The sequence below is a fragment of the Pseudochaenichthys georgianus genome, unplaced genomic scaffold (genome assembly GCF_902827115.2).
Source record: "Pseudochaenichthys georgianus unplaced genomic scaffold, fPseGeo1.2 scaffold_464_arrow_ctg1, whole genome shotgun sequence".
NCBI classification, from domain to species: domain Eukaryota; kingdom Metazoa; phylum Chordata; class Actinopteri; order Perciformes; family Channichthyidae; genus Pseudochaenichthys; species Pseudochaenichthys georgianus.
Genome location: NW_027263028.1, coordinates 18574 through 31978, shown reverse-complemented (window position 1 = coordinate 31978; position 13405 = coordinate 18574). Strand labels below are relative to the sequence as shown.

The 13405-nt window shown below is 41.5% G+C and overlaps 1 protein-coding gene across 2 annotated transcripts; it reads left to right on the top strand.

Annotated features, from left to right (window-relative positions):
- Nucleotides 1-8321: 8321 nt before the first annotated feature.
- LOC117442737 (cysteine protease ATG4B) lies at nt 8322-13141 on the top strand. 2 transcript variants are annotated; one of them, XM_034078683.2, is made up of 11 exons: nt 8322-8402; nt 9663-9764; nt 9882-9953; nt 10066-10164; nt 10334-10435; nt 10525-10597; nt 11358-11437; nt 11981-12177; nt 12487-12565; nt 12689-12834; nt 12965-13141. In XM_034078683.2, exons 1-11 carry the CDS (start codon nt 8393-8395, stop codon nt 13094-13096), a joined length of 1092 nt encoding a protein of 363 aa, XP_033934574.1. In that variant the 5' UTR covers nt 8322-8392; the 3' UTR covers nt 13097-13141. The 2 variants fall into 2 exon arrangements, with proteins under 2 accessions (XP_033934574.1, XP_033934575.1); XM_034078684.2 differs by having other exon boundaries at nt 12979-13028.
- The last annotated feature ends 264 nt before the right edge of the window (nt 13142-13405 follow it).

The following is a 13405-nucleotide window of genomic DNA, read 5'->3' as shown; positions in this document are numbered from 1 at the left end:
TCTCACGATGGGATGCGCCTCATCGCGGAGCAAACAGAAGCATCAATCTCATTACGCCAATCCTGATTGGCTGGTGATCTTGACGTCAACGTCAGGGGAAATCACCCCCTATAAGTAGCCTGCGCCACGACGCATGCGTCATTCAAAATAAGCACCTCCTCTCGCTTCACCATAGCAAGGAGGGCCGTCTGGTGAGACATCTCACTTCATGTTACTCTGAGGCCTGGGGTTACGTAAGTAACCTATAGTTCTCATTCATAACACTCCGTTCGATGTCTCACTATGGGATATTGTAGCTCCCGTATTGCCAGACGAGCTTATCTCGAAGATCACCGATCAACCAGAATTAAACAGGTGGAGTCCCGACTCAACAAGGTGCCCAGCACTGCTCGGGCCAGGCTTGGAGCGGAGACGTCTAGCCTGTAAAAGCGGACAAAAGTGAGCGGCGAAGACCAGCTTGCCGCCGCACAGATATCCTGGATGGAAACACCCTTGAACAAAGCCCAGGATGTAGCCAGGCCCCGAGTCGAGTGAGCCCGCAGACCCGAAGGTGCTTGCAGATTCTGACTCGTATAGGCCAAAGCAATTGCCTCCACGATCCAGTGGGAGAGCCGTTGCTTAGTAACAGGCTTTACCCTTGTGAGGATTAGCCCAGGACACGAAGAGTTGGTCATTAAGACGAAGCTCTTTTGATCTGTCCATATATGTGTGTAAAGCCCGGACTGGACACAACAGATCCTGCAGCTGCTCCCCGGAGGAAACCAGCTGCGGAGGAAATGCCTCAATGTCAATTGGGGTACACGAACCAACCACCTTTGGTGTAAAGGCAGGGTTGGGCTTCAACAACACTCTCGTTTGCCCTGGGGCGAACTGAGTACATGAGGGATGTACAGACAGTGCATGGATATCGCTGACCCGCTTGGCGGATGCCAGGGCCAGTAACAGCACTGTCTTGAGTGACAGATGTTTCATGTCAGCTCCTTCCAGGGGTTCAAATGGGGTCATTTTGAGCCCATTTAGAACCACTGCCAGGTCCCATAAGGGCACCAGCGACCTGGAGACAGGGAGGAGCCTGCGAGTTCCCTTCATAAAACGGCAAACCAAAGGATGTTGGCTAGCCGTCTTACCCTCAAAGCCCACACGGCATGCAGCAATAGCAGCCAGGTAAACCTTGATCGTGGAGAAAGCTCTGTGTTTATCGATCAAGTCCTGTAGGAATGATAAAATCACCCCGACAGGACATTGAAAAGAGATGTGTCCTTCTTGAAGGCACCACTCCTCAAACACCCTCCACTTACAGTCGTAAAGAGACCTGGTGGAGGAAGCTCTCGCACTCTGAATAGTGTTTATCACCTTCTGAGGGAGTCCCACTGTATTCAGATTGTACCACTCACGGGTCAGGCCCATAGTGCCCCGCGCTCTGGGCGTGGGTAAAGGATCGCCCCCCCCCCCCCCCCCCCCCCCCCGCCTGAGACAATCTGTCCCTGCGTGGTGGGGGCTGCCATGGCTGCCTGCACAACAGCTGATATATCTCCGCCAGCCCGTACATTGCTGGCTAGGGCGGAAACATCAGAGTAAGTGTGTGGCGTTGCTCCTTCACTCTGGCCAGAGTTGGGGGTAACAGAGCCAGGGGTGGGAACACGCACAGAGGACCCGGAGGTCGATCGTGTACGAGTGTGTCCCCGCCTAACAGTGCGTTTAAATCGTGCATTAAAGAGAACAGCTGTCATTGAGCATTTTCTCTTTTTTGCGAACAGACTCCGCCGTAACGCACCCACACTGTTAAAAAAAATACAGGGGATTTTACAGTAAATTACTGGCAGCAAAGTTGCCAACAAGTTACTGTATTTTTACTTTACAGTAGCGATCCTGTATTTAGTTTACAGTAATAAAATCAGTACTATATTTTTACTTTACAGTAATAAAATCAGTACTGTATTTTTACTTTACAGTAGCGATCCTGTATTTAGTTTACAGTAATAAAATCAGTGCTGTATTTTTATTTTACTGTATATTACTGTAATTTTGTAGGTTGCTGTAATCTCAAAAACAATATTTTACTGTGATTATACAATACTTGTATTGTGAAAAAAATACATTACTGTAGTTTATACAGTATAACTTTACAGTAGTGTATACATTAAAACAGTATCTTACTGCAGTTTTATCTTTACCCACTTTTACATTACATTACATTTAGCTGACGTTTTTATCCAAAGCGACTTACAATAAGTGCATTCGACCAAGAAGATACAAACTTGAAAACTTTTAGATCCTTGTCTCGTACTACTGTACCTGAAACGATAAACAAAAACCGGGATACAATTTAAATAAAATATGTTTATTGATTTGATTTCAATGTTAAATTCAATATAAAAAAAACAGATTACAATACAACAGTTCATAACAGATTCCAATCCAGACCAATTCAAATACAAAATCACAACAGTACATCTTCTGTAATTATATGAAAGTAAAAGAAACTAAACTGATCCTGGAGGCGATATTTTAGTTAGAACATTTAACATTAAACGAGGTGCTTTCGAAAAGAAGTATGCATATGTGGTCTCTCTCTCTCTCTCTCTCTCTCCTGAAGTTACTTTTTTAGGCAGATTCTGGATTTCAATTTGTGTCTTCCATTCAAACTCCGTCAGATCCAGGAATCTGTAGATACATTTGAATTATAGTTAGTTAACCCATCCAGTGATTTCAGCATTCTGTATTTTTATGCAGGTGGCCAGGTGAGAAATGAATAATAAAAGCCAAACGACCACTTAAAGAGCAACTTGCAGGTTAGAGACCCCAGTGAATACATGTGTAGGAAAATTATGTATACACTAGATTTTCAAAAAAATATAGAGAAATATACGCTACAGTGACATCTGGCGTCGTTTTTGTAAGACATTTTTACTTTTGCATACTTAATAAAATGAATGTGAAAAAATTAATTAATTATTCATTTAAAGGGGACCTCACCAAGTGTCAGAAAACACAACCCTCTCTCTTTTCCTCCATACCCAAATCTCTAAAAACGGGGCTGCAACGGATCTGATACAGACTGATCCAGATTTGAACACTTCTATGAACGAGGGGACCGTGCGGCAGAGTTTCAGTTAGATTTTTTTCCGCCCGGTCAACATGTCCGTTAAAGTTTAAATCTTCTGGACAAAATTAGAAAACTGCCGGTCAATGGTCTTCTTTGTTATTTATTGAGCTTTAAAACAAATGAATAATGACTCTAATCATATAAGAATAAAACACGGAGGATGGAGATCTCTTTTCCTCCACCTCTTCTGACAGCCCAGTAGCTGATCTCAAAGCACGCTCCCCTCTCCTGCAGGGGGGCGTGGTCAGCTGCAGCTCACAGAATCAGCCTAAACAAGTTCATTCTTTCAACTACCAGTATTACTGGAGAAAGACAGTTCCTAAACTCCATGTTATCGTGAGTTTAGAACTTGCCTCTGAATGAACTCCAGGATTGCTGAGGCCTCCTCTTGGTCCTGGACAGGCCCGGTTCTACGGGGGTGCATAAGGGTGCATTTCACCCTCAGTTGAGTCGTTATGCACCCTCATTTGAAAAATGAAAAGTAAAAAAAAAAAAAATGAAAAGTGAAAAAAATGAAAAGTGAAAAATATTACATTTTGCCTACTATTACTAACAATAGTAGTAGTAATAATAATAATAATAATAAGAAGAAGAAGAATATAGTTGAAATAAAATAAATTGTAATTGTGGTTGAATAACATTGTCTGCTGCATTTATTTGGTCAATTTAAACGGTAAGTAACGTTATTATGTCTGGTGCGCGTGACCTGTGCCGCTGCACATTCATCATCTGCAAGGTGCTTACACAGCAGTCAATGATGGACATCAGAAAATGGTTTAAAACAACCAGCCCTTATCGCCAGCAGCAACACTGCATCTACTGCAGGTAATAACAGTTCAGATCATGGGGACATTACGGCTACAACAACTGGCGCCATGCTCTTATAGGCTACGTGATAAGGGACTGGGAAGGCATAATCAAGCAAAGAGCACATAGATCCATAGGTCTCTTAATGTTGCTCTCAAAGTGCACCAGATTGATGGTTTTAACTTCAATATTCCCCAGGGGAGGCGAGGAGTCATTTTGTTCTGGAACCGGGCCTGGTCCGTGAATGCATCCACAAAGTTGGCCTCGTTTGGCAGAGTGCAGATGACTCTACCTTCAAGCGACACCATCCATTTCGAAGCTCCCAAAATGGAATTTCCTGAAATATATTGAATATGTTCCTGAACATTAAAGAGGCTGAACCCTCCTGAAAATAAAAGGGGTCAAGAGAAGTGGCCAAAAAGGAAAAGGCAAAACTGCTTGCTACTTCAAAACTGAACAATTTAAAATGTGGAATTAAAATACATGTTCAGCTTTACACCTACCACAGAAGTATTATTGCAAAAATGTAACTCTCAGAATTTCAGACAAACAATCCCTAAAGGATCATTTAAAATGATGTACTGTTCTGGTTTTTTAAAAACTAAAGAGATGAAATGACAGTCACACGTGCATCCCTTTCACAGCACAAACTAACATCAAGCTAAAGGCTGCTGTCTATTTGTGATTGTCTTATTATGGGATCAGGATAAATTAAATACACTTTAACCTAAATAAAAGATGATCAAATCTGGTGGAAATATTGAAAATAGGCTTTTTTTTTTGTCATACCTCAAAGCAGCATGAGCTGAATAAAAAGGTTGTAATGTTGTCCTAAAGTTTAATAAACAGTACAAAATTGGAACATGTCAGAAAAATACGGCCGGGCGCACTTCCTGGGGGCTTGGACAAAATGGCCCAACTTTTGAGAGAGTGAAACCTCACAGATTACCCGGCATGCCCAACCTGATCTCACCAGAATGCGTGACTCCACCACGACTCCTTAACACCACAATGCGTGGTGGAGTCACGAACTTTGTTACATTTACGTGTCGGCACCACGCAAACAACCCAAATGTAAAGTGAATGAGGCTCCTTTGTCGTGGTGCACACACGCATTTCTACAACGTCCCGCAGTGAGTTTTTGTTCTATACAACGTTTTTTAAATCTACTTTATAGCGTGTAGTAACTCACGGGAGGCTTCTTTTATTTTATTTGTATTCATAATTATTTTAATTTTTCGTCAGAATGTAAAAATTACATTAGTTACGAATTTGTGTTCTCAAAAAACAGTGCATTGTGTGTAATGCAACTATTAATTTTATTAAATTAGTTAGTTTTTAAGGAAGGCCAGAGCTTCAGCTGTGTCAAATAGATTGTTCCCTTTAGTTAACGTTATTTAAAAGATAATGATCATGTCTTGTATTACGAGCGTCCATTCCCATTGGATAACGGAGAATTTTACACCCGGAAGTAAGTAGCCTATTCTCCTTACTGTCGATTGATTTTACAGTGATATCTGCACTACTCATCGACTAAAAAACACCAAATTGTCCTTGTTAATTACACAACATTGATTGGTTTGAATTGTGTGCAATGCTTTTGTATTTTCCCCCTTCGATTCGGAGAAACAAATATTTTTTCGGAGTTTTTGGACGGCAGAAGACACTACACTACCCAGAATCCTGGTGTGAACGCGGCTATTGTGCATCCATGGGTAAAGACCTTTATATATACACTGCGGTACTTTTCCCACAAAGGTTCATGCGAACTTAGTTCATGATCGCGTTCACACCAAAAAGAGCTGGTACTAAAAGTAGTTAATGCGAACCTTTTTACCCCCTCGAAAGTCCCTGCTCTCTAGCAGGGACTTTCGAGCGGCTCTTTTTTGAGAAAATAGCTATATTCCTGATTGGCTGGGCGAATTGCAAACCACGCCCCGTAAAACTCCCAAAAAGTTTTGTGAAGCCGCCATGTTATTATCCTCGCATTAGCATTATTAGCATTAGCATTAGCCCAGCGCAGAAACGCAGAGAGACTAACTTATGGCAACACAAAATAAAACGTGGGAGCGGTGGAGATGAGGAGGTGTCGGCGTTCTGGCAATTTACTCGGAAGGCTTCTGAAGCCAGTCCCCAACTCCGGGGACTTCCGGCCGGGGACTTTGGGCGGCAGTATACGCCGTGAAGTGGTTTGCGGCCTGCCAGTAAACCCAAAGCAGAAGAAGAAGAAGTGACGTCAGCGGCTTCATTTGCCTAATCCACCCCCAGGGACTTTTTCTGGTGTGAACGCGATCTGTACTTAGTTCATGCGAACTAAAGAGCTCGCATGAACTAAGTTCGAATGAACCTTTGTGGGAAAAGTACCGCAGTGTGAACGCGGCTTATGGTAAAGACAAACGCATGTAGTACTGAACACGTAACATGAACGTGCCGGGCGGCGCGGTCCCGTGGGTTAGATGCGCATTCATAAAGCAGAGGGAAATAACTCTCAGAATAACGTTATTAGCACATTTTTACAACTTGAGGAACGAATGTTTTTAATAAGGGCTATACAAGTGTTCATACTGGGTTGTTTATTTATTTAAAAAAAAATTATCCAACGAGTTACACACCACTCTTTCCCAATATAAGTCAATGGGAAAAAGTGTTTCCGGGCCCAGCAACCTAAAGGAAGTGTAGTACCGCCGTTTGGCCACAACGAATATTCTCATCAGACTCCGGCGCACTTCCTGGGGGCTTGAAAATCACACTTTGAATCACTACAGTATCCTACTGAAGGAACGGTGATTATTATAAACAAGGGGAATTTAGCGATCACAACAAAAACGGCGAAGACACATATTGAGCCCAGAAAATTGATGTTATTAAGGGCTGTATAAGGGCATGTATACAGGCCCACCTTAACCTGCCATCAGGCCCTGGGGCTGATGGTTTTGTAGGCCCCCTATTTAAACAACAAATGAAAGTCATTTATAGCCTCGGCAGGCTCTGTGATCGCACTTCTCCACTCTGCTCTACGCGCGCCTGTTCCTCTTCCTACTTGGCTCCGAGGCCCCGCGGCCGGCACCGCTACTGCTCGGTACAGAACTCATCTGTCCTTCCTCCTCATCCTGGCCTACAGGTTTAAAATAACCTGTAAGCTTCAGCATTTTTTGTAATAGCTGCTTGTCTCGAAACTCCTTTTCCCTCAACAATTTCCTTTCCCGAGCGCCACTCAAACTTTTTCTTCTCAAACTTTTTCTCCTAAACAACCTTCATCTGTCACTCAATCACTCGCAATTTGAATAAGTCACAGGTGAAACATATTCTCTTTCTGATTGGCTGTTAAGTGGTGCCCACTGACTGTTTCGGAGTCATCATGTTTGAGAAAAATCTCTGGAATCCATCGATCTGATGGATTAGCGGAGCAAATTATCAAAATACTACGGAGGGAAGATATTTTCGTTTGGATTACTGGTCTGGGGGAAGCTCACGAGTGTGTGTGTTTGTGTATTTTTGCGTTTGTGTGTATTGTGTTTGTTTCCCGGGGAAACACTCACGAGAAACACAGGCTGTTGTTATGCCTGCTGTGACGTGAAGTTACTCCGTTCTCCGCTTGTAATTATGCCGTTACAAGCTTCAACGTTGTATTTATCATCTGAATTTGCCGAAACAATTTTAATATTCTGAAAGCCAAGACTTTGTTTATTTGAAACCAGATGAAAACAAACTGTAACGGACCCTGCCGTGTTATCTATGATTACTATACGCCTTACATTCATAATGTCAGCTGGAGGGAGGAGGAGTGAGTGGCGAGTGAGAGCTTTCATCTTCCCTTTACAAGCTTCAAAATGTATTTATCGTGTGATTTTGGAAATAAAAGTTTCATATTCTGAAAGCCAAGACTTTGTTTATTTAAATGTTTTTTAAAAACATCCGAAATAAAAAACTTTTTTTTTTGTAATTCCATTTTTTTTTCATGATATCTTCCCCAGCCTCAAGGAAATACAATAAAATAAATGGATTCATAATTTTAAAAAATTGATACAAATGTTTAAATTAATAATGTTGTGTGCAAACATTTCAAATTTAAATATAAAATGAAAAATAAGTTTACTTTTGAAATGATTTCTCACAGAAACCTTTCTAAATTATAGTAAACTATTAAAAAAGGTTTGGTCAATATACGTTTTTCTGACTAAAATTGTTTAAATTAAACGTAAACTATATCAAACACCACATGCATGGCAGTTAACCCATTTTTGCCCGCTATTTAAATTGGCTTTGGTTAGTTTTTCATCTGTACCTGTTTTCAACGGACCGAATACGTCAGTAAATACTGATTGGTTAGGGCGACATTAACCCTCCCTCCCAGCCCTTATTGGATGTCGTGAGAAAGGTCCCGCCTCTCTCTAAATTCCTCAGCAGGACTTTGTTCCCATTGGTCCACCCGATCGGAGTCCAGAGAACAACAAACAAGATAGGGTGAAGACCGTCGGGATGGATGCAGGTAAGCAATATTTAAAATAACACGTCCTTTTCTACCTTGACGAGCTAGTATTGTCACTAAATAAGTGCAACAACAACATGTCATACTTGTCAGCACATTCTCTGTTCTGTCATGAAAGGATTGCCATCTCCAGCTGCCAGTCTAACACGTATTGCTTTGTAGCCTCAGTGACGTTAGCCTGCTAAAATGATGACTAAAGCTAACTGCTAACTAACATTAGCCTGCTGTTATTGCGAAATGTGTTTGATTCCTCACTTTGACAGCTTGCTTCACAGCCGTATAACTTACTGTACGATTTCATGTGTTAGTGTCATCTGTTGTTTAATAAGTTTCACGTTTGATAATTTGCCTTCCGTCCTTGGTTTAACTGTGCTAACGTTATGTTACGCCCAAGATGAACATCCAGTCGATGCACTGTCACCATCACATCAGTTGTTATGCTAGTGTTAGCACCGGGAATGCTATTAGCTTTGAGAGAAGTTAAGTTAAATGATGCAGCAACATTTACGTACTGTAGAATAGTGTCCAGATAATGCGAGCAGACTTATTCATGCTTTTGAAACATTTCATTTTACTGCAAATACATACCTTCAGTTTTTATGAAATAACCTGTATATCCCAGCTTTCGTTTTCCAAGCTGACAGATAATGTCAGTGAGCTAGCAACTTCTCCTGTCTGTTGTTAGTGATGTGGATCTCATTACAGTCTCTCGTAAACTCCTTTACCAGTAAATAGTTACGACAGAAAAACAACTTTTAAAATGTTAAAAATTAAAATCTATTAACAAAATATATATCATAACGAAATGGGCCATTCTGCATAATGATTATAACTTTTATGGTTATTTTTAGTACTTTTAAGTGTATTTTGATGATAATATATGTGTACTTTTACATTAAGAAACATTTTTGAATATGATTAAGATACTTGCGATATAGTTGTGTTAATGAACAGTTTTCTGACATCCATTCATTTTCATTTAGCAGGGATCATTCTCCTTCACTTGCTCCCTAGCATAGACATGAAGACTTAAGTTAATATAAAGAAAAACATAGATTAAAAATCCTACATGCTTTTATAGATTGATATATAAAATATTCTTCCTGGAAGTCACTTCTCAAGCTACTAATGTCCACCACACCTTTACTTCCTGACAAACAGAATCACTTTTAAGTGGTTATCGGATAACAACATGAAGGCCAACCTTTCTCCTCAGTGATCTCTCACACGTATTACATTTGACTCTGTCCTCTCTTGCAGCAACCTTGACATACGACACACTTCGCTTTGGAGAGTTTGAAGATTTTCCCGAGACCTCAGAGCCTGTGTGGATCTTGGGGAAAGACTACAACGCACTGACAGGTAGGAGAGTGGAATATAACCTGTGTGTAAGAGGAAGTAGTAGTTAAGGTATAACTTGAATGCTTGGCTTTGTGTTGTGGTTGTATTGTAATATGGTGGTCTCTGGTCTTCATGTAGAGAAAGATGACATTTTATCAGATGTCACCTCCCGACTGTGGTTCACATACAGAAAAAACTTCCCGCCAATTGGTAAGTGAAGAAATTGTGCACTAAACTTAGTCACTAAACTATACTTAACGTTTCTGGAGGTTTGTGTAATATGGGTTTTCATAATCATTTACAATTCTGGAATGTGTTCCAGGGGGGACAGGACCAACATCTGATACGGGATGGGGCTGCATGTTGCGGTGCGGACAGATGATCCTCGGGGAGGCCTTGGTGTGTAGACATCTAGGCAGAGGTAAGACAACTTTCCATTTTATTTTATTTGTTTAATTCCCTTTGATTATAGACAGATAAACATAAAGGTAGGTGACACCAGCTTGTATGACTGAATGGCACTCCATGGAGTAGACTATACCATACGGAGCCTGTTAGCACAGGCCTGATAACGGTTGTGTTGTTCTCAGACTGGAGATGGGCCAGAGGCCAGAGACAAAGAGAAGAGTACATCAGTATTCTCAACGCCTTCATTGACAAAAAAGACAGCTATTATTCCATCCATCAAATTGGTAAGTAGTGAGTGTCAGACCCTTCCAATGTGGCCAAGCCCTCACTCTGAAAGAGTTTGCATGACAGATTTGTGTTTCTGTTTCTGCAGCCCAGATGGGAGTTGGAGAGGGAAAGCCCATAGGCCAGTGGTATGGACCCAACACAGTGGCCCAGGTTCTAAAGTAAGTTCTGTAGAGAAGATACAAGATAGTTTACATTTTATGGATCCAATTGATGGTTATTGATAATATGAATTACTATATTGATACATTTAGCAATAAATATTATCATATTTTATGAAATGCCCATCAGAGCCAGAGGCCAAGTATTCAAATTGCCAATGTAATGCCCTAGAGATATTTAACTTGCATTGCAAGGATAAATAGCTCAATAATTTCAAATTTTAAAAGTGTCATATCGTCTTTTCTCAACAAACAAATATGTTTACATTCCATGTTTCTGCTCTACAACAAACAACTGCATGCCTTTTACCAATTGTCACATTTGAGACCGATTTTCTATTGATCAATCTACTAATGACTTGATCACCACTTCTTCAATTTAGGTCTTTGATTTGATTGAAAATGTTCACACAAATACTGGAACCGCTTTCCAAACTTGTCAAAAACGGAATAAGAATATGAGTTTGAACAAGTGTCATTGAATCTTAAAAGGCCACCAGAACTATACGTTTACGTTTTTTAAAACTGTAAAACTGCCCTTATGTCATTCAGTCATTGTGATTGAGACACACACACTGGATGGCATCTATTTGTTTGCATCACATATTCTTTGTCTTTTATTTTATTGTCCTCTCTCACCATCTATTCATCCATCCCACAAACATTTAGGAAGAACAAGATACAGTGTTCCCGGAGGAGGTTCTAAGCATTTCTAAAAAATGCCTTCACAATTGAGTCAAATGTGCTGTGTTTCTCTCAGGAAGCTGGCAGTGTTTGATACGTGGAGCAGATTAGTGGTACACGTGGCGATGGACAACACTGTGGTCATCGAAGAGATCAGTGAGTGCTTCCTGTTTCCTGACTTTGCATAAGCAGTTTAACTTGTGCTGCAGACTGAACCACGCTGGGATGTTTACAGAAGTACTTAAGCTAAAACTTAAATGACCGGTCAAGGTTTCTGTGTTTGATTACAAACATTACGAAGCTTATCCCTCGACAGTATTCTGGTGCAGGTCCATGTAAGAAGGTAAGACGCTCTGTGTTCACTGTTTTACTCAACTGCTGTGTTTATACCGAATGCCAAGCGAATGTTCACGTTGGGTTACACTCGCAGGCACGAGGAGCACTGAGGTCTACGATATGCTACATTTGAATCTGCTCTAAGGAATAACTACACTGAGATATTCTCTTGTGGGTGTTTTTATTGTGAACACACCGTAACCAGGTCAGTTTAATCCTTTTCTGGCTTCTACTCTACTCAATGAGCTGATGATGCTTATTCTTTAGTTTTTAGGAACATAAACCACACACTGTATGTTTTATCTTTCTATCGCCGTATAGACAATAGCCATTAAGTGTGTGTGTGTGATCATTTCCCTGCAGAGCGTCTGTGTATGCCCTGGCTGGATGTGGAAGGAGCCTGTTGTGAACCAGAGGGAGCAGGGGAGCTGAACGGCTGCCCGGGGAGCGCCTGTGCTCTGGCTGAGGAGGAGACGGCTCTCTGGAAACCTCTGGTGCTGCTCATCCCCCTCAGGCTGGGCCTGAGCGACATCAATGAGGCGTACATCGGAACCCTCAAGGTGAAGTACATTCCACAATTCCTCTCGTACTCGTTGTAGACTTCTTTTATTGTAAATGTATGACTTTAATTGGAAATCGAGTATCCCCGACACCACAGTTACTTTTTTTGTTATACCTTCAATGACCCTAAAGAAACAAAGCTCACACAAATAATATGAAACATAACAAATGGTACGCTTATCGAAATGTTCCTAATGTCATTTGTATGTTTTGTTAAACACTAAATCGGTTAAAAAGATGGAAAGGGCTTCATAAATAAGCACTGAGGCAAAGCGGGCTGAGATGAACCCTCTCGTCTCTTTCCACAGCAATGCTTCATGCTGCCTCAGTCCCTGGGGGTTATCGGGGGGAAACCCAACAGTGCCCATTACTTCATTGGTTATGTCGGTATGTCTGGTCTCCCTTTGTGAAATACACACTCAGCCGTGCACTGCACACTCATGCTCACCATATTAATTCCTCTTACTCCAAGAAAACAATCTAATGATAAACACGCCTCCTTCCTCCCAGGAGAGGAGCTCATCTATCTAGACCCCCACACCACGCAGCCTGCAGTGGACCCATGTGAAGACGGACAGGTCCCTGATGAGACGTACCATTGTCAGCACCCCCCCTGCCGTATGCACATCTGTGAGCTGGACCCGTCCATCGCAGCGGTAGGAATGCTGGGGAGGGTTTTATAGCACCGCTTTCCTATCCCATACTAAAGCTCTTTGTTAAAGGGTGAATGCAGCAGGCCTGTGTGCAGTACTGTTCCGTCGTTTACTGTTTTCTGGTGTCCACCAGGGTTTCTTCTGCAGAACAGAGGACGAGTTTGATGACTGGTGTATGCGCATAAGAAGGGTACGTGTCCGAGCAGCGATCTTTTGTTGCTCCCTTGACTTGTCCACAACAGTTAACCCTTGTGCGTTACGTTAAAAAAAAAGTGACTCTGATGTTGTTAGGCTCAAGATGTCCTAAAAACCAAAATACTATAATAAAATATAATTTCTCACTTTTACTAAGTTTATAATCCTGAGAACAAAATATTTATTTATCTTTGGGCCGCCTGATGGGTCTCTTGGTAGAACTTGCAGCCCATGTACAGGTTTGAATCTGAACTGCGTTTCTTTAAGTGTGTCTCCCCCTCTGTCCCCCCTTTCAAATCTGTTCCTCTAATGAAGGCTGAACTGGCCCATTTTATATAAAATGATCTTTTGTACAAGTAATTCTAGAGAGATTTTTTAG